This window comes from Macaca fascicularis, chromosome 15 (assembly GCF_037993035.2).
Source record: "Macaca fascicularis isolate 582-1 chromosome 15, T2T-MFA8v1.1".
Classification (NCBI taxonomy): domain Eukaryota; kingdom Metazoa; phylum Chordata; class Mammalia; order Primates; family Cercopithecidae; genus Macaca; species Macaca fascicularis.
In genome coordinates, this window is record NC_088389.1 from 123,475,999 (window position 1) to 123,497,621 (window position 21,623).

The 21,623-nt window shown below is 53.3% G+C and overlaps 1 protein-coding gene across 33 annotated transcripts in view; it reads left to right on the forward strand.

The window, feature by feature from the left end:
• WNK2 (WNK lysine deficient protein kinase 2) overlaps nt 1–21,623 on the forward strand; it is a 140,243-nt gene that overhangs the window by 26,743 nt on the left and 91,877 nt on the right. For all 33 annotated transcript variants that reach the window (XM_045372957.2, XM_074017877.1, XM_074017880.1 and 30 more), the window contains exons 3-4: nt 20,142–20,314; nt 21,325–21,545. In XM_045372957.2, coding sequence (XP_045228892.2) covers nt 20,142–20,314; nt 21,325–21,545 — 394 coding nt within the window. The remainder of the gene's footprint in view (nt 1–20,141; nt 20,315–21,324; nt 21,546–21,623) is intronic.

Sequence of the window (21,623 nt, forward strand, 5' to 3'; positions counted from 1 at the left end):
GACCCCACTGTCTGCAGCTGCCTCTGGGCCCATTGAGCCCAGGTGCTGGGGAACTCGCCTTTCTGTGCACATGGGTACTGGGGCACTTGAGCCTGCCCCGCACCAGCCTGGTGACCTGTGCTCTCACTCAGATCTGTCCACCTCCTGAGCCTGCTGAGATCATACCAGGCCCCTTCCTTGTGAGCCCGCAGGCTCCACTCTGCACCCCTGAGCAGGTGAGGGTTCTCTGCCCTTCTGGGCCTCAGAGTAGAGAGCGAGATGGGCAGGCCTGCTGCCTGAGGGCCGGTCTCTCCCGCTTCAGGCTCCAGGGCACCATCGTGGTCATCTGTTCTCCAGATGTTTGTTGTCTCTTTTATGTCCCAGGCTGTGTGAGGCCAGCACAGACACAGACTGGTCTCAAGGGTGGTCCAGGGCTGCCATGGGAGCACCAGGGACTTCAGTGGCTTGCAGGAGAACATGTCCCAGAGGATGTCTACCCTCATGCGCTCATATCATTCAGTCATTCACTCTCTGCGTTCTTCACTGAGTCATTCACTCACTCACATATTCACTCATTCATTCACTATACATTCACTCACACATTCCCTCACTCATATATTCACTCACTCATCCACTCACACATTTACTCACTCAGTCATCCACTCACTCACTCATCCACTCACTCACTCATCCTCTCATCCACTCGCTCATACATTTACTCATTCACACACTCACACATTTACTCATTCACTCACTCATCCACACACACATTTACTCACTCAGTCATCCACTCACTCACTCATCCACTCACTCACTCATCCTCTCATCCACTCGCTCATACATTTACTCATTCACACACTCACACATTTACTCATTCACTCACTCATCCACTCACTCATCCACTCACTCATTCATCCACTCACTCATACATTCACTCATTCACACACTCACACATTTACTAATTCACTTACTCATCCACTCACTCATCCACTTACTCACTTATCCACTCACTCATTCACTCACTCACTCACTCACTCACTCACTCACTCATACATTCAGTCATCCACTCACTCATCCACTCACTCACCCACTCACTCATCCACTCACTCACCCACTCACTCATCCACTCACTCACCACTCATCCACTCACTCATCCACTTACTCACCCACTCACTCATCCACTCACTCACTCGTCCACTCACTCACTCATCCACTCACTCACTCATCCACTCATCCACTCATCCACTCACTCATCCACTCACTTACCCACTCACTCATCCACTCACTCACTCATCCACTCACTCACGCAGTCACTCATCCACTCACTCACTCAGTCATCCACTCACTCGTCCACTCACTCATCCACTCACTCACTCATCCACTCATCCACTCATCCACTCATCCACTCACTCATCCACTCACTTACCCACTCACTCATCCACTCACTCACTCATCCACTCACTCACGCAGTCACTCATCCACTCACTCACTCAGTCATCCACTCACTCGTCCACTCACTCATCCACTCACTCACTCATCCACTCACTCACTCATCCACTCATACATTCACTCATTCACACACTCACACATTTACTCATTCACTCATCCACTCACTCACTCACTGTTCCACTCACTCGCTCACTCATCCACTCACTCATTCACTCACTCACTCACTCATACATTCACTCATCTACTCACTCATCCACTCACTCACCCACTCACTCATCCACTCACTCACTCATCCACTCACTCATCCACTCACTCACCGACTCACTCATCCGTTCACTCACTCATCCACTCATCCACTCACTCATTCATCCACTCACTCATCCACTCAGTCACTCATCCACTCACTCAGTCACTCATCCACTCGCTCACTCACTCACTCACTCATCTACCTCATTCACTCATTCATTCACCCACTCACACATCACTCACTCATTTACTCATTTGCTCACCATTCAGTTATTCATCTACTCATTCATCATCTGTTCTCTCACTCATCATTCCTCACTCATTAGTTGTTTATTCACTAGCTCATTCATTCATTCACCTAATTTTAACTCTTCAATTGTGGGAGGTGCCCCCAGACCCTGCAGGAAATTACAAAATGGAGAGATTTCATTCTCTTTCTTCCCAGGCTACTCTAGGTTTCAGCAAAGCCAGCAGCCAGACATTGGGATGAGGATAGATTAGTCATGCATAGAGTGGATTCTGTTGCTGGGCTTGGTGTGGCTTGACTGCCTGGTGGAGTCAGTGTGCGAGTGGCCCCCCAGCAGGACAGCATCCCAGAGAGGCTGGCCCCAGGCCCACCCGTCTGGCTGACGGATGTCTACTCACCCTGCCTGCTCAGAGGCTCCTATCTTGAGTCTTCCGGGATAAACCCTGGCTGTGTTGTTTCAGCCAGGCCCTCCTCTCCCTCCCTGTGGCCCCCAGAGTGGCCTCTGGTCAGGGGTACATGATGGGGAGGTAGCCAGAGTCAGGCTGCTGAGGTTTAAGGTCCGGCCTGCCCCTTGCTAAGCTGCTGAGCCTGTCTGAGTCTCCACTTCTCTCTCTGTAAAATGGGAGCAGCATGGACATGCAGGGCTCATAGGACTGAGCCCTCAGGGCAGAAGTCCTATCTCAAGGTCACCTTCATGGGCGCAGTGTGTGGCTGCCCAGTAGGTCATGACCATTGGCAGATGTTTGTTTAAGGGAGAGAGAGAGAGGAAGGTGTGGAGGAAGGCGTTTCTTTATCTCTGGGTGTGAGTGAGAAAAAGACGGGACTCTTCAAACTTGGGCTCTCCAGGGCGTGTGGTCTTGGGATGTTTGGACTCAGAATTTTGGACTCCGCCTTGGGGCTGTTCCCACCTTTTGAATGTGAAACGTCATAGGTGGAGGTGGAGACTATCATTTGTGTATCAGCCTACTTCCAGGGAGGGGCATCGACTGAGCCCTGAGCTCTGTGTTGTACTTTTGATCCTCTTCTGATCTTGGGAAGGGATACAAGAGCCGTCTTCCCAGAGTAGATTGGAGCAACAAGGATGGTTGTGCTTCCGCAATGGGCAAGTCTGGGAGGCCTGGGCTCTGAAGCTGGACAGCTGAGGAGGGCAGGGTAGCAGGTGACAAGAGGGCAGGGGTGGTGGGCTTTGCGAGTTGTGTTCATTGCACCTGTCATTTTATTTCACTTCCTAATTTTTGGTCATTATTTTATCACATACTCATGTATCCATGTTGGTAATTTTAACAACCAATGTGTATTCTCAGATGTGGCTGCCCTGTAATTAGATGAGCTATTCGTGAATCTTTGGGCAATTTTGAGTTTGCACTTACAAAGTTCTTTATATATTTGTTTATAAATTTTTAGTCTTAACCGGGCATGGTGGCTCACGCCTATAATCCCAGCACTTTGGGAGGTGGAGACCAGTGGATCACCTGAGATCAGGAGTTCAAGACCAGCCCGGCCAACATGGAGAAACCTTGTCTCGACTAAAAATGCAAAATTAGCCAGGCATGGTGGTGTGTGCCTGTAATCCCAGCTACTCAGGAGGCTGAGGCAGGAGAATCGCTTGAACTCGGGAGGCAGAGGTTGTGGTAAGCTGAGGTCGCACCATTGCACTCCAGCCTGGGCAAAAAGAGCAAAACTCCATCTCAAAAACAAAGCAAAGCAAAAATGTAGTGGTTATGCTGGAGATTACAACATGTATCCAAAGTTATTGAAGTTTAATATAAACTAGCACTTTTCCCACGTCGTGGGCAGTGTGAGCATCTTAAGACATTTGAACTCCATTTACCCACTCCTCTTACCCACCCCTGCTTTTTGTGTACTGTTATGTAATTTAACCCTTGCTGTCTTTTGTATCCCATATGACATTATTAAATTGTTCTTTTGTATAGTTAATACTAGCAGAGAGTGACAATGACTGGTGCATTTCTCCTTTCCGTTGCTTTCTGTTCTTGTGTTTCCGTCTCATACCACTTTCCCTTTACCTGAAGTTTTCCCCTTTGTATTCCATTTAGTACCCATTTGCTGCCGCTGCTATCTCTGTCTAAAAGAGTCCCTATTCTTATTTAAAGAATAATTTTGCTGGATACAGATTTTGAGATTAATAGTTTTCTTCTTCATCACTTTTTTATGTTTAAATTTTATTTATTTATTTATTTTGAGACAGAGTCTCGCTCTGTGGCCCAGGCTGCAGTGCAGTGGCACAGTCTCGGCTCACAGCAACCTCTGCCTCCCGGGTTCAAGTGATTCCCCTGCCTCAGCTTCCCAAGTAACTGGGATTAGAAGTGTGGGCCACCATGCCTGGCTAGTTTTTGTATTTTTAGTAGAGACGGGGTTTCACCATGTTGGCCAGGGTGGTCTCAAACTCCTGACCTCAAGTGATCTGCCCGCCTCAGCCTCCCCATCGCGCCCGGCCTCTTCATCACTTGAAGATGTTAGTCATCACTTGAAGATACATAGTCATTTTCCATGGTTTCTGTTGAGGTCAGCTGTCAGTCTACTTGAGGCCCGTTTGAAGGTAGTGCCCCTCCCCCACCCTTTGCTGAGTTTAAGATATTCTCTTTGTGTTTGATTTTTTGGAGTTTTATACTTTAATGTGCCCAGATGTGGCTTTCTCTGTATCTAATCTGCTTGGGACTTTTAGCACTTCTTGAATATGTGGGTGTCTTGCTTCAATTTTAGAAGATGTGGGGGCATTATTATTATTACTATTTTAGAGATGAGGCCTTGCTTTGTCACCCAGGGTGGAGGTCACTATAGCCTAGGACCCCTGGGGTCCCATGATCTTCCAATCTCAGTCTCCTGAGTAGCCAGAACTGCAGGCGTGTGCCACTATGCCTGGCTGTTTTAATTTTTTTGTAGAGATGGGATCTCACTGTGTTGCCCAACTATGTTGCCCAAGCTGGTCACAAACTGGGGTATTATTTTTATTTATTATTATTATTTTTTAATATGCTGATTTTTGCATATTTTGTAGAGACTGTTTTGTCATGTTGGCCAGGCAGGTCTTGAACTCCTGACCTCAGGTGATCCTCCACCTCAGCCTCCCATAGTGCTGGGATTACAGGCGTGAGCCACTGCACCTGGCCGTATTTTAAAAATAATGTTTTGATTTCATTGTTTATACCCTCTTTTCCAGAACCCCATTTACACATAGGTTGGACTTTCTCCTTTGTCTTCTATAAGTTTTTTATTTTCTTTTTCATATGCATTTGTCCATGTTTCAGTTTGTTTATTTTCTACTGCCTTCCAGTTTGCTAATCATCTTCTCACCTATGTCTAATCTGCTGTCGAACTCAATAGATGGGTTTAATTTTACTTTTTTAGTTCTAGATTTCCATTTGATTCTGATTTCATAGATTTTAGTTCTGGTGAAATGATTTGTCCTGCTATTTTTTGGGCCATACTAATTTTACACTAATTTTAATTTTGCACAAATTTTAAAGTCTGTGTCTGATAACTGCAATATTTGGATCCCCTGGGAATTTGTTGTTATTGTCTATGTTTTTCTTCTTTTATTTTTAATTTTCGTCACTTGGTCTCGTCTCCTGATCTTCTTGGTCATTTTTTATTGATGTATGTAGAAATTATGGACATATTTGAGGCTCTGGATGATTTTGTCTTTCACTAGAGATTTACTTTTTACTGCCTCTAGTAGGCAGCAGAATAAGAGCAAATCATCTTAATCCAGTCTGGAATTGAACTGATTCAAAGCTGTGTTTCAGCCCCTGTGAGGGCTGGCTGGTCTGTTCTGTTTTATCTAGGCTTCTAGTATACAGCCCTTCTGGCAGGGTATTTCTCAAAGCCTGCACGTCTACCAAGGCCTCTCTTCCTTGGCAGGCTCTGGGCTCTGATTGCTGTCTTCTCGGCCCTGTGAGGCTGCTGAAGTTCTGCCCTGCTTCTCTGCTTTTAGTCTACTGCTTAGTGCTGATGCTCCAAGGCATTCCTGTCCTATAGAAATGTCATGTGAGCCACAAATGTGAGCCATATGTGCAATTTTCAGCTTAGCAGCCACTTTAAAAGTATAAAAGGAACAGGTGGAAGCCAGGCGTGGTGGGTCACATCTGTAGTCCCAGCATTTTGGGAGGCTGAGTTTGAGACCAGCCTGGGCAACATGGCAAAACCTCGTCTCTACAAAAAATACTAAAATTAGCTGGGTGTGATGCTACTGGGGAGGCCGAGGTGGGAGGATTGCTTGAGCCTGGGAGGTCGAGGCTGCAGTGAGCCATGATCACACCACTGCACTCCAGCGTAGGTGACAGAGTGAGACCCTGTATCAAAAAACAAGAAACAAAAATTAGCCAGGCGTGGTGGCGAGCACCTGTGGTATCAGCTGCTTGGGAGGCTGAGGCGGGAAAATCGCTTGAACCTGGGAGGCGAAGGTTGCGGTGAGCCAAGATCACACCACTGCACTCCAGCCTGGGTGACAGAGTGAGACTCAGCCTCAAAAAAAAAAAAAAAAAAGAAAGAAACAGACCTAAAAAAACAAACAGGTGGAATTAATTTTAACAGGTGGAATTTAGTATATCTAAAATATTATGTTTTTGATGTGAATCAATAAAATTATCAATAAGATTCAAAAAAATCTTATTTATTTATTTATTTATTTTTTTGAGACGGAGTCTTGCTCTGTTGCCCAGGCTGGAGTGCAGTGGTGAGATCTCGGCTCACTGCAACCTCCGCCTCCTGGGTTCAAGTGATTGTCCTGCCTCGGCCTCCCAAGTAGCTGAGACTACAGGCACGCGCCCCCATGCCCAGCTAATTTGTGTATTTTTAGTAGAGACAGGGTTTCACCGTGTTGGCCAGGATGGTCTTGATTTCTTGACCTTGTGATCTGCCTGCCTCAGCCTCCCAAAGTGCTGGGATTACAGGCAAGAGCCACCGTGCCTGGCCCAAAAAATCTTTTAAGAAGATACTATGTCGCTGCAACATACTGCGCACTTACAGAACATCTCAGCCTGGACTGGCCTCATTTTAGGTGCTCATTAGCCACATGTGTAGCTACTGTTTTGGGCTGCACAACTTTACTGGGAGAAGCAGTGCTGAGTGTGGGGTTTTCTTTTCTCCAGAAGAGTCAGAACGGTGGCATGAGGATGAGTGGTGCTGAGGTTTATCTCAGGTATATGTGCGCTCTGCACCTGCCATCTCGGTTGTGGTCCCCAAGGCTCTTGCCACCAGTTCTGGGAGGTACTGAGGAGTCAGTTAATGGGATTGGGGAGCAGATGTGGGCAGCGGGGCCTAACCTCATCCCCATGCTGCTTTACACTTCCGTGGTCCTCCTGTGGCCCTGATCTCATGCTGCTGGGGCCATCTGTTGGTGCCCTCACTCCCCTGCCGAGCAGCCTGGTGCCATTCCTGGCTTAGAGGGACACCACAGATGTTTGTGCCTGGGTGCATGTTTATTCAGCAGACATCTCGACCTGAGGCCAACACTGGCCTTGAGCCCCAGTAGCCTGGCCTTCAAGGTCATCTTAGCTCTTGGTGATAGCTTGGGCCACCTAGGGGCTCTGGGTAGGGAAGGAAGTGAGGCCTAGGTGACTTCATTCTGGGCGTAGGCATAGAAGACTGAGCCAGAACCAGGGCCTTGTACAGTAGCAGGCACCAGAATGCCCAGCCCTTGCTTAGTGCCCAGAGCCACAGGTCTGGGTATTTCCCTATGTTGGAGGGGTGGGATGGGGGGAAGGGCCTGCCTTTGAGGGTCCACGATATTCCACAGACTGTTAGACCCTCACCCACTGCCAGCTTGGGGTGCCCTGAGCCTTTGAACCCTGTGTAGGGGCAGGGCAGCCACAGGGATGACCCCAGTAGCTTGGCCTCTGCACCTGTCTCCTCAGAATTCTGTGGGACTCCACAGGATTCCACAGGCCTTGCCCTGGGGCTGCCCTGCCTGCCCCACCCCACAGGAGCTGTTCTTGATGGTGGAGCTGCTAACCCTGCTGACCTGTGTCCCCGGTGCTATCCAAATCTATCTTTAGGTGTCCCTGTGGGAAGTGGCCATGGGGTGGGGCTGGCCCTTTCTAGAAACCAGATACCAGATACATGGTGTGGTCAGATGCAGGAGTGGCCGCCTGGCCTGTGCCCACCGGGCTCCCAGTTACCTTGGGTGAGTGCCAATGTGTTCTCCTGGGGAGGAGCCAGGCCTGCAATCAGGAAAGTTTTTGGGGTGGGATGGCCCCATGGGGATTTCTCTTCCTCACTTGTGTGCCCGCTGGGCCAGCCCCATTTTCATTTCATCCTGAGGTGGTTGAACCACTGCTCTGGTCCAAGGCTGAGGGTTCGAGCAGACAATTCCCCATCAGGAAGTAATGTCAGTGTTCCCTTGAGAACAGGAAAGGCCTCCTCGTTTGGGGCTGGCCCTGCACAGTGTGTGCTGCCTGCACAGCTGCCTGTCCATGTTGGGGGGTGTCTGTGGCTGGCCCTGCACAGCTGCCTGTCCATGTTGGGGGGTGTCTGGGGCTGGCCCTGCACAGCTGCCTGTCCATGTTGGGGGGTGTCTGGGGCTGGCCCTGCACAGTGTGTGCTGCCTGCACAGCTGCCTGTCCATGTTGGGGGGTGTCTGTGGCTGGCCCTGCACAGCTGCCTGTCCGTGTTGGGGGGGTGTCTGGGGCTGACCCTGCACAGCTGCCTGTCTGTTGGGGGGGTGTCTGGGGCTGGCCCTGCACAGCTGCCTGTCTGTTGGGGGGTGTCTGGGGCTGACCCTGCACAGCTGCCTGTCTGTTGGGGGGGTGTCTGGGGCTGACCCTGCACAGCTGCCTGTCCGTGTTGGGGGGGTGTCTGGGGCTGACCCTGCACAGCTGCCTGTCCGTGTTGGGGGGGTGTCTGGGGCTGGCCCTGCACAGCTGCCTGTCTGTTGGGGGGGTGTCTGGGGCTGGCCCTGCACAGCTGCCTGTCTGTTGGGGGGTGTCTGGGGCTGACCCTGCACAGCTGCCTGTCCGTGTTGGGGGGGTGTCTGGGGCTGGCCCTGCACAGCTGCCTGTCTGTTGGGGGGGTGTCTGGGGCTGGCCCTGCACAGCTGCCTGTCTGTTGGGGGGGTGTCTGGGGCTGGCCCTGCACAGTGTGTGCTGCCTGCACAGCTGCCTGTCCGTGTTGGGGGGGTGTCTGGGGCTGGCCCTGCACAGCTGCCTGTCTGTTGGGGGGGTGTCTGGGGCTGGCCCTGCACAGCTGCCTGTCTGTTGGGGGGTGTCTGGGGCTGACCCTGCACAGCTGCCTGTCCGTGTTGGGGGGGTGTCTGGGGCTGGCCCTGCACAGCTGCCTGTCTGTTGGGGGGTGTCTGGGGCTGGCCCTGCACAGCTGCCTGTCCGTGTTGGGGGGTGTCTGGGGCTGGCCCTGCACAGCTGCCTGTCTGTTGGGGGGGTGTCTGGGGCTGACCCTGCACAGTGTGTGCTGCCTGCACAGCTGCCTGTCTGTTGGGGGGTGTCTGGGGCTGACCCTGCACAGCTGCCTGTCTGTTGGGGGGGTGTCTGGGGCTGGCCCTGCACAGCTGCCTGTCTGTTGGGGGGGTGTCTGGGGCTGGCCCTGCACAGCTGCCTGTCTGTTGGGGGGGTGTCTGGGGCTGGCCCTGCACAGCTGCCTGTCCATGCTAGGGGTGTGTGTCTGGGTTGTCTTGCTCTCAGGGCCAGGGCTGCCCCGGCTCCCTGGGGTTTGGTTGTCCTGAGTTGGCTGCACCCCTCTGCCCCAGGAACACCTATCCTGGCTCTCCCTCTTTCCCCTGTGTCCGAGGGAGAACGGATGGGCGTGGGGAGCCTGGATGTGACAGGTTGGCTGTCAGGACTCACACAGGGCCAGGGCAGCCTACTGACTTCTGACCTTGAAGAGGGGGGTGGCCACCCAGTGACACGGCACCAGGACTTGTGGCTGAGACCAGGGGCCAGGACTGTGTCCCTCTGCCCCTCACCTGCCCATGTTAAGCCCACCTGTAGGCAGGAGAGAAGGGCACCTGCATGTCCCTGGAGGGGAGGGGCATGGGTTCAAGCTCTCTCCCTTCCTCCAGCCTGATCTAGGACGAGGTGGCACTCTGACAAGGTAGGTTTCTGTCAGCCACTTCCCCCAAATGTGAATGGTCGGTATCCACCAATACCCCCAGTCCCATTGGTCAACATGCCGTGGGCGGGGCTGGCCACTGTCCTGGAGGGCCTGCGGCAGCCCTGGGTGATGTTGGGCTCGAGTCCCTCCTGCTCCTGTCTTTCAGAAAGTGCACACAAGGACAAATGCTCATCAGTTCTTCTGAGCACAGTAGGGATACCTGCGTCCAAAAGTGTGGATATGGACCCTAGGGAGGAAGCCCTTTCCCTTTCCCCCCAGAGACCCCCTAACGTTAAGGATGAAGTGTGGATCGTTTCCAAGTTTGTCATTGGCTTCCTTTAAGGATGCCGGTCCTTGGGGAGACCCCTGTCCACAGAGGGCTGGGCAGGTGTCTGCTCGGGGCAGTGTGGGCCGAGGCTTAGCCCGTCTGGGGACCCGCAGTGCTGAGAACGGGGGCGCTCAGGTGGAAGAGGCTGTGTGGGGGCTCCTTTGCTTTTATGGAGCTCTAGGTCAGCCCTGCAAGCTTTAAAACTTTTATTTGGAAACAAAACACCCGTATGCCATGTGCCCAGCTCCACCTGTTGCCACTGGCTAGCTCACCTGCTTCCTTGCTTGGGCTCTGTCATTTCTGATCCAGCTGAGCGCAGGTGCAGATGGTGGCGCTGGCCTTGGTGCCCTGCCCTGGAAGCCTGGAGAGTGCAGGCATGTCCGGGCCCCACCCTGGCTAGTGCCCGGCTCCTCTCGGCTGGGACATCACATGGTGTTGGAGGCCTGGGACCAAAGGGGATCCCCTCTTCCTCCAGGACAGGGTTCCCTGGCTGCAGCGTTGTGGGGGAGGGAGTCTTGGTTGTTTAAAGTGGTTCCCCCAGGGTGTGAATGAGCATAGGTCCTGCCTGCTTGATCTGCAGGGGGCCAGGCCTCCCCTGGAGCAGGTGCACTACCCAGAGCCCATGAGGGTATATGCAGGGTGCATCTTACTGGCTGAGGGCTGGACACTGTGGGGGACGGGTGCTGCTATCCGCCCAGTACACAAATGGGGAGCTGAGCTGAGAGGCAGGGTCAGTGTCTGAGCGTAGGTTTCACCCCGTCTCTCTGGTTGGAATAGCCTTTCCTGTTCTGTCCACTCTGCCCAACACCAGTGCAGGATGGGGCATGGTAGGGACGGGCCGAGGGTGAGGCCGGCTGTGGCAGCTGTGGTTCTGGGCAACTCCACCTGTTAGCAGAGCCTTGCACCAACCCTGAGGAGACCTCCGACCTTTACTGTTTTGTGAAGGGGGGTGGGGCCCACTGAGTTAGAGCTGATTACCCTGCAGCCCAGCCAGGAGCTGACGGGCAGAGGGACTAACTGGACAGCGTGTCACAGCTGCTGTTGGGCAGAGGGTTGGGTCTCCCTGAGGCCCTAGCTGGGGAGACCTCCCTGGGGTGGCCTTCATGGCTCCATTCTGTGGTCCTGCCCTCCTCCTGGACTGCCCACACATTCCTGCCACGTGATGACAGCTCCACTGGCTTCCCACAGTGGCCCTGTCTCTGCCCACGATGGAGGGTAATGGGTGGGCCTGGGAGGGGGGGGGGGCTCCTGCAGCCTGCCCTGTGACCAGGGCTCTGTGGTGGGGAGGGTGGGGCCCTGCACAGAGGGCCTGGCCCAAAACTGACCTGCTGTGCTCATGCTGGGCATGGGGGCTTCCTTCAGGCAGATGGGTGGGGACCCCTGACCTTCCCTGGACCTCCCTTGCTGCTGGCCCTTATGCTGGGTGCTGGTATGGGGGGCCTGTATGGACTGGGCACCACCCCCATTGCATGTGTTCAGTAAAACCTAGAGGAGTCCCTGGCACGGCTGCCAGCTGGTCCCGGGGAAGGACAGCTGGAGTTTTGTACGTGCTCGAGGGAGCGTGGAGAGTTCGTGATAAGGCCATGGCAGACTGTCTCCACTCGTCTACTGGCTGGCAGGATCAGGCCTTCTCAAAGTTCAACATCCACACACCAGAAGGTGGACAGAACGATGCTGGGCCTGCCTCCTTCTAGACATGATTTAGAGTCACCCACGGACACCCCAAGTAATTGGCATAAGAGCTCCATCTGGCTCGGTAACGGAGGCACTTTCAACAAAATTAGTTATCTCTTTGCTTTGGTCAACTATGCACTGCTAATTTATGGTAGTGATTCAGTCCTGAAGAAAATCCTGTGGGCCTTAGAGTCTTATGAACTAAGAAAAGCTAGATTCCAATAGGAACGATGTGATGGCAGGAAAGTGTGGCAGGGCAGTCAGTGGGAGGCTTTTGGGAGGAGCCACGTCGTGTCCATCAGCTCCGTGGGAATGGAGGTGTGTGTCCTGGCTGGAGCTGGAGACATGTTTATTCATGTGTTTAGAAACAACTGGTGAAGGGCATCAGATTGCTGACATTTGGGTTCCATGGGAAACATTTCAAAAAACATTTTTTGAAAGTCAGTATTTATAGAATGCTGGAAATGGCATCTTTTACAACTGTTTGAACCTATGATGACACATTTTACATCCCAGCTTACCCCTGGGGCAGGCAGGCACCTACTTCTTTCTGTGTGTGGGTGACAGGGTGAGTACCGGTGTGTATGTTGGGGGGCAGGGTGCCAGGTGGCCTTTAAGAGAGTAAAGCTCACTTGGCACCTCCCCCTGTTCCCTCTGCCCCTCCCTGCCCCTCCCTGCCCCCTTTCTTTGAGGCAGGGTCTTGCTCCGTGGCCCAGGCTAGAGTGCAGTGGCAGGATCTTGGCTGAGCTACACCCTCTGCTTCCGGGCTCAGGTGATTCTCCCATGTCAGCCTCCCAAGTAACTGAGACACCAGGCATGTGCCACCACACCCAGTTAATAATTCCTCCCTCCCTTTTCAGATAAAATAGTATGATTTACAAAAGCAACCAGGGGCCAGATGTTCAAGCTCAGGTGTCTGCCTCAGAGAATTATAAACTTCTTGGAGCCCTTGACAAAGAAGACTGAATGTGGGAAGAGCCCAGTGCCGCCGTCTCACCCCTACTGAGCACCTCCTTCTCCGGCTGCACTCACCCAGATGGAGGGCGGCATCTGGGACGGGTCACTGGCATCAGGATCCCTCTTCTGTGAACATTCTGGGGCCATATCAGCCTCTGTGACTCCTTGCCCTCCTTGGCCACTTTTATTTGGTGGTGTCGGGAAAAATGTTCATCTTTATAATGATGTTCTTTTTTTTTGAGACGGAGTCTCACTCTGTCACCCAGGCTGGAGTGCAACGGCATGGTCTTGGCTCACTGCAACCTCCGCCTCCCAGGTTCAAGTGATTCTCCTGCCTCAGCCTCCCGAGTAGCTGGGATTACAGGCACCCACCACCGTGCCTGGCTAATTTTTGTATTTTTAATAGAGATGGGGTTTCACCACGTTGGCCAGGCTGGTTCCAACTCCTGACCTCAGGTGATCCGCCCACCTCGGCCTCCCGAAGTGCTGGGATTATAGGTGTGAGCCACCGTGCCCAGCTATGATGTTCTTTTTAAAAACATGAATTAGAGAAAACACACAGTGGCGCACCTGTCAATACAGTTGTGTCAGTTTGTTGCTCAAGATGAGGTTAAAGAGGGAACTTGGCTTTAAAGGAAGTGAGCGTGTTTGAAGACCAGCAGAGAATGCTGGAGGCGGCAGGTGGAAGAGCTCTGTCAGGCCTGCCCTTCGCTGGCCGGTGGCGGGTGCGCGGTGTTGATATCAAAATGGCTCCGCTGAGCCCACCGACCACTCACTACAGAGCAGGCCCAGCGCCTGCCTCTTGTCCAAGTGGTGCCCTGTTGCCTGGCCCTGTAGTGACGTAAACCGCCTACTGCTCAAACATCATGCCTGCCCCAGAGGCTGCTTCCTCCAGGGACCCCAGACCTGCCCATGCCTTAGATGGGGTGGCGGGGGGTACCCTCCTCCCCAGGCTGCCTGAAACTGGAGCTTTTCCTTGGGGCCAGGGTTGCCCTGACTGGTAATTTTTGGCACAGTGTGTAGTTGAATATTTATTGGTTTTCTCATTTGTTGGCTGCATTCCCATGGGATTGTGAACAGCCCTTTCCACATACGCAGAGCCTCCGTGACTATCTGAGCAACTCCAGACAGAGCATGGGGGATGGTGTGGCTTGCTCTGCAGCAGCCATGCCTGTGCACTTGCCAAACCCTGACCTCCTGGAACCAGACCCAGACCCTCCCTCCACTTCGTGATGAAAGGGCAGGCAAGAGCCTGCTGGCCCCCAGCTTGGGTCGACTGGTTCAAATCTTCCAGACCTGGGAATAGCAGGGAGGCCCTTCCCACCAAGAGGGTGTGGAGTGTGTGGGGATGCCAGGCCTCCTGAAGCAGTGCGGACACTCTCCCGGGGGTGGAGGGGACAGAAGGGGACACATATGGTGGAAGTCTCATGCTGTCTTCCCAGTGTGTCCCTGTGGATATCATGGCTTTTGGGTGTGAGCACTTAAGTGACAGGGAGGCGAGTCCTTGGTTAGGCCCAAGCTCTACCAGAGACCTGATGCCCTCCCATGCTGCACCTGGGGCCTCTGTCCTGGGCCAGTTCTCCGTGCATGGGACTACTGTGGACAGAGATGCTCCAGGCTTCCTTTGGTTTTGATTTATGGCCCCATGGAACTGGAGTGAGTCCCTGCCATAGGCTTGTCTTCCGGGGCTCAGCCTTGCTGGTTCTGGGCACTCCTCTGCCCGAGTGTGTGTGGGGCTCACCTCCTGGTGGGACCCAGTTCTGCCCCTTCAAGGGGTTGGATTTTGGGGTCCTGCCTAGCTGAAAGGGGGATGCCATGGAATCCCAAGTGTGCCCCTGGTAGGTCTGACATCTCCAACCGTTGCCCACTGGGGACTGTTCTGGCAGAGCAGGTGGCCCTGAAGTGTCATAGGAGGGGGCTGCCTGTAGACACCCTGGCATGTTCAGGGCAGGAACCTCTGATGCTCTCAGTCCACACCGAAGGCAATCCCCGGAGGTTTCCCAGGTATCCTGGGGGTGCTGGGAAGGCCCATTGGGACCAAGAATCTTCTGACCATCCTGACTGTGTGACTCGTGCAGGCCCAGAGGGGCTTTGCTGCCTGGCTTGGAGGGTGTGTCCTGCCTCGCCTGTGTGTGACCCACAGGGCCTTTTTCCTAGAGCAAACAAGAGCTGGCTTTGTCCCAGAATGCCTTACATCTGTTGTCGTCTGATTGATTTTCACCACTATGAGGGAACAAGAGCCGTGAATTTGCATAGCACTGGGGACTTGGTAGGAAGAAGATTGGTGCTCATTGACCTTACCCTTCAGTGTCTGGGAGGGAGGAGTATCATGTTGAGTGAGCAGCCAGGATCCCCTGGCCCCTGACTCAACACCAAACCTTGAAGCACCGTGTGAGCCTGGCAGGTTTTGGGAATCGTTTAGGGATCAGGTGCATCTTCCTGCCGTGGCTTGTTGACTGTGAGCCTTCCTGGTAGGTTAATGAGTGAGTTCAGCCCACAGATGTTCATGGAGTTGCTCCTGCAATGCAGGCCAACCCGAGATCACCAAACAAGTGATGAGGATGTGGACAGGCTCTGTGGGGGGCAGCACACCCTGTAGGTGGGCTCCGGGCAGGACTCGGAGGGGGACACACTAACTGACCGTTAAAGTACCAAGCAGCCTGGGTGTGGTGGCTCACACCTGCAATCCCAGCACTTTTGGGAGGTCAAGGCAGGAGGATCTGTTGAGCCCAGGAGTTCAAGAGCAGCCTGGGCAACATAGTGAGACCACCATCTCTAAGAAAAAAACAAAATTAGCCAGCATAGTAGCATGCACCTGTAGCCCCTGCTACTCAAAAAGCTGAGGTGGGAGGGTCACCTGAGCCCAGGAAATTGAGGCTGCAGTGAGCTATGATCACACCATGGCACTCCAGCCTGGGTGACAGAGTGAGACCCTGTCTCCCCTACCATAAAAATCACCAAGCAATGTGTCATGTTGATTAAAATAGTCGTGTGGCCTGGAATTTAAAATGAGATCCTCTTCCCTTCCAGGCCCACCTCTAAGAGGCACCATTAACCATTTCTGACTTTCGTGTCTTATATTTATCAACTTCGGTAGGTAACTGCTGTGAAAAAACAAAGACTGTAGTGCATGCAGGGTACGCCCCCCACCTCCCATTTTTTTCTTAGTCATTTAGAATGTGAACATTTTGCTCTGAAACTACAATGAAATCTTTTACACGTTACTGTTGGTGCTAAAACACTGGCAAAAATAACTTGTGCTATAAATGATTCTTTGAGTTTCTCCTAGAATCAAGGACTAAGCGCACTGAAAGGGAATCGTAAACTGACATGCTGTTTCCCAGAGAAGGCTTCCTGGGCTAACTGGCCTAGCTGAGCACTGCCATCTCCTCTCCAGCTTCCTTCACCCCCAGGGACCTCGAGGGTCACCCTGGGTGCATGTTTTTCTGTTGTATTATGTTGTGTTGTGTGTTGTGGAAACATTTCTTCTGGGAACTTGTTCCACCTAGACTGCATGGGAAGTTAACTTTGAGCTCCTGCATGTCTGAAAATGAGTCCGGGCCGCCTGGCTTCGTGTCCATTTGGCAGGGTATAGAATTCCGAGTTAGCACGTTGAGGACACTGTCCCCGCCACCTGCACCCAGTGTCTCCTTTTAGAGTCACTGCTCATCTGGGCCGTCTTTTGTGGATAGGACTTGCTTGGGGTGCTGACATTTCACTAGAACAGCCTGGAGGTGGGCTGTTCATTTACTCTGACCAGGCCTTGGTGGGCCGTTTTATTCTAAATCGTTCTCCTTCCGGCTCAGGGAAATGCTATTCTACCATCTGTTTATACTTCCTGGTTCCTGTTCCTAGAACCCTTTTGACATAGTTTGACTTCCAGGCAGTTCTTCCATGTCTCTTAATGTTTCTCTTCTATTTTCTTTCTTCTCCTTCTCTCATTTGGTCTTTGGATCTTTTTCCTTTTTTTGTTTTTACATATGAAAAATTGAAGGGTAATTTGCATGTAATGAAACACACAGAACTTAAAGGTGCAAGTCGAGCTCTGACAAACGCACATAGAGGTGCAGCCCACGTGTGCTGTTATGATGTGGAACATGTCTCTCTCACCCCCGACCCCGAGATCTCTTGGCTCCCACTTCTACCCGCCCCGGAGGCAACCATTATTCTGATGGCATCCCCCAGATATTAGTCTGTCTTTTCCAGAGTTTCCCATGAAGATGGGGTCCTACCGGACATAGTCTTTTGTTTGGCCTCTTTTGTTCGGTGCGAGGCTTTCGGCCTTCCCCTCTGCCGCTGAGAGGCAGGAGTGTGCTCCTTTTGGCTGCTGAGCCATGACCCCATTTGGATGGGTGCAGCACGGTTCATTCACCTGGCCCCAAACGTTTTTGTGGTTTCCAGGTGGGGCTATGATGAATTATGCTGCTTCCAGTATCCAAGTCCATTTTTTATGGACTTACGTTTTCCTTCCTCCCAGATGGATCCTGGGAGGGGAGTGGCTGGACACAGAGCAGGTGTGAACCCTGCCAAGCCGTCCTCTGAGGGCTGCACCACCTGAAGCAGCGTGCCAGGTGGGGCTCGCTGTTCCCCAGCCTCCCCAGCAGCTGGAAGTATCCATCTTTTTTTTTTTTTTTTTTTTTTTTGGGATGGAGTCTCGCTCTGCCGCCTAGGCTGGAGTGCGGTGGCGCGATCTTGGATCTTGGCTCACTACAAGCTCCGCCTCCCGGGTTCACACCATTCTCCTGCCTCAGCCGCCCGAGTAGCTGGGACTACAGGCACCCGCCACCACGCCCAGCTAATTTTTTTGTATTTTTTGGAGAGGCAGGTTTCACTGTGTTAGCCAGGATGGTCTCGATCTCCTGACCTCATGATCCGCCCGCCTCAGTCTCCCAAAGTGCTGGGATTACAGGCGTGAGCCACCGCGCCCGGCCGTATCCGTCTTTTAATTTAGCCTGTCTGGTGGGTGTGGGGTATATCTCAGTGTGGTCTTTGTTGGCATTTTCCCAGTGACTGATGATGCTCAGGCACTTTCCGTGTGCTGTTGGCCATTTCTGTGTCTTTGGTGAAGTATCTGTTCACATGTTTATTATTGAATTTCAGGAGTTCTCTATACATTTTGGATCTGAGTCCTTTGTCAGATTTATGTATTGAGAATAGTTTTTCCCAGTTTGTGACTTGACTTAAATAACCATTTTTTTGGAGATGGGGTCCCGCTGTGTTACCCAGGCTGGTCTCGAGCTTCTGGGCTCCAGCCATCCTCTGCCTCAGCACCCCGAGTAGCTGGGACTCAGGCGTGAGCTACCGCACCTGGCTTAAAGAGTCGTTTTTGATGAGTAGAGCATTGTTTGCATTTTATTGTCTGGATTAAACATGAACTTTTTTGTATGCAATGTTTCACTGGATTATGGAATATCTTATTTCTAAAATAACACTGAGCTTGTTAGGAAAGGCAGTCCCCATCCCTGTGTTAATTTGCAAGAGCTCTTTCTCGAGTGTTGCTTTCTCAATAGAAGCTTGATTTTACTTACTTGTGTCAACTCTTGAGTCTTTATGGGAACATTAATTAGATGTTTTTGGGAGTTGCCGTTGGTCTCTGAATTCTTTGTTTTCTCGGTTAGCCCCATCATGACAGTGGCTTCTCTGGGTATTGCCTGGCCCTGTGGTGATAGTCATCGCGAAGTCCCATACTGGAGTGAAGGGGAACATGAGGATTCCTGCTGTGGGGAGGGGTCTGGCGGATTGATGGAGGAAGAAGGGTCTCATGGGCGTGGCCGCATTTGGGATGTAATTTTTTTCCCCAAGATGACCCTTGTCGCCATCCTGCCGCCCGCTTCTCCTCTCTGCTTTGGAGTCTGGCTTGCTTGACGTTCTTTGGGCCTTTCCGGAAGGATCCAGGGGTCTGGGCTTGCCTTTACTTTCACTCTGATCTCTCCCCTCATCAGTCCAGATTTACTTGCTTTCTGTCTGTTTAGAATTCCCTGGAATTTTGCTGTTCTGTGTTCAGTTATGTTTCTAGTTTCCTTCTGAAAATACACGTTTCTTTTCTGACGTTCTCATGGGAATGGTGGAACGGAGGCCGGCATTGCTCCGTGGGCTCATTGGACCAAGACAAGGAGTTGATGCTGGGGGCAGGCCCGGGTGGAGGTGAGAAGGGCGTGGCATGTGTGCAGCAGGAGGAGAGTCCTTGACGGGGCCTTTGGGCGTGGCTACCACCTCGTGAGGGGAAGTTGGAAGCACATGGAGCCTTCGGGACCATGCGGGCTCCCTGGATTTATTCTGAACCCTCTGTGGAGAGAATCTGTTGAAGTATTTGGGGGAAGGGAAGGGCCAGGATCCAGGGGGACTGCAGTGAGGGAGGAGGTGGGAGACAGGGTGGCGAGGGATGGGTGATGGGAGTCAGAGGGGAGAGGCGGAGGTTGGGCAGGTGGCGGGAGGGTGGCCGGTGCTGGGGCATGTTTGAATGTGGTGCCCGGGGTTGCTGGTCCCCTTGTGGGATGGTGGGTGGAGCGGGAGTGTGGGGCATGCACCTGACCAGGGCTCCCGAGTGATGATGGTCGTGTTTGTTTGCCGTTTTCTATTGTAAACTTAGGTCAGTGATTGGTTCTGCTGGCTTGTGTGGACACAGTGGGCCAAAGGTCTGGGGAGGTAATCTGCTGTGTCCCTCCTGCACTGGAGGGCCTGGGCTGCCCTCTGGGCTGCTGGCTGGTCAGTTTGTCTCTGCTGGGGCTTTTCTCTTCCCTCTATTCTCAGCTGTTGTCTCAGTCACCTGTCCACGTCTCCTCTGTTCCAATCTACTGGGCCCTGAGCACTTCCTCCGAGTTGTGTATACATTAGAAGTAAACTGATGGTTCATTCTTTTCACAAACACACAGAATGGGAGTGATTGTGGAGGAGGCAAAGGCCTTAGAGGTGTATTTTTGGGAGAAGTGCTCAAGTGTGGCTGTGTGGATTTACGAGACCTTCGGCTTCCTAGGATGTCTTTTTGCTGAGGTTCCTTTGTGGGGGCTGTGTCCAGGGTTGTGGGGGCCTAGGAGTCAGCAGTTATGGTGCCAGTGTCTGCGTGCCCTTCTGTCGTAGCCGCTCAGCTGCCTGTGGGTACGGGAAGGGTTGGTCCTACTGCGCCGCTGGGATGTGACACCGCCGTGTCCCCTCCTGTGTCCCATCTCTTGCTCACTTAGCATGTCTCTGGCCCTCTAGGACCGGAAGCTCACCAAGCTGGAGCGGCAGCGGTTCAAGGAAGAGGCTGAGATGCTGAAAGGCCTGCAGCACCCCAACATCGTGCGCTTCTACGACTTCTGGGAGTCTAGCGCCAAGGGCAAGCGGTGCATTGTGCTGGTGACCGAGCTGATGACCTCAGGGACACTGAAGACGTAAGCTCCGCTTCCGGAGGGCTGGGGCAGGTCCTGGCATGGGTACAGGGCCACCATAGCTGGGGGTGAGGTCTTGGGCTGCTGGGGCGGTCCTGGCTGGTGCCTGTGGGAGGCTGTCTCCTCTTTCCTCTCCTGTGTGGGATGCCAGGAGGTGCTTGACTTCCCATGGAGATGGTTGATGTGTCTGTGGTGTCTGGGCCTTGTTTCTGGCTGGGGTTCTGTTTCCGCCTGGGAGCCAGCCTGGCACATCCTCAGGCTCAGGACGCAGGCTGGGCAGGGTGCACAGTGGGGACTGTGGGATTCTGAGGACGTGGAGGTGGTTAGCGAGGGTTGGGGAGTGGGGAGTGGGGTGGCCACGGCAGCTTGTTGCTGCTCACTAAGCCCCCAGTCTGCACTGTGGGGATGGGGGCTCCCCGCCTGGTGCTGTATCCTGGGTCCACCTGAATCGTTGGACCCTGCAGCCTTAGGCAGGGCCTCAGTGCCCCTCAGCCAGGCGGTTTCCCTCATAGGTGGATGTGCTGCAAGGGGAGAGCCTTTTCTCAGCTTCACCCACCACCTCCTCCTAGGTCACAGCTCAGGGCAGGCCACACAGGTGGCCAGTGGCAGGGAGAGCCCCACCTGGCCCCTGTGGTTCTGACAGGCCCTGGGCTTTCGTAACCCTCACCCCCGCGCCTGAGCATCTGCTGGCCGGGACTCTGTCCTGCCTTGGGCAACTTGTAAGTCAGCCTGGCACCGTCTCCCCATGAGGCCAAGATGGAGCTTAGTATGAGCTTTAGCAGCCAGGTCCTTGGCATGAGGGGAGCAAGAGGGTCGTGAGCCCACCCTGCTGCCTGCTCAGGGGCCTGGCTCCAGGGCAGAACTGTCCGGCCTTCCCATCTCACCTTCACTACCTGTCACAGGTGTGCGTCATGTGCACTGGAATGGACTTCCTGAGCAGTGTTAGGCGGGGGCTTTGCTAGGGGCCGCTGCCGGTGAGCTGCTTGGTGAACTGTGCCTGTGCACCCCTGCAGGTACCTGAAGCGGTTCAAGGTGATGAAGCCCAAGGTTCTCCGCAGCTGGTGCCGGCAGATCCTGAAGGGCCTGCTGTTCCTGCACACGAGGACGCCGCCCATCATCCACCGAGACCTGAAATGCGACAATATTTTTATCACCGGACCAACTGGGTCTGTGAAGATTGGCGACTTGGGCCTGGCCACTCTCAAAAGAGCGTCATTTGCCAAAAGTGTGATAGGTAAACCTGCTTCTCCTCCCCAGGCCCTGGGAGCCCATGAGAAGCCGGGCAGTGTTCAGGGCTGGCGAGCATCCAGTT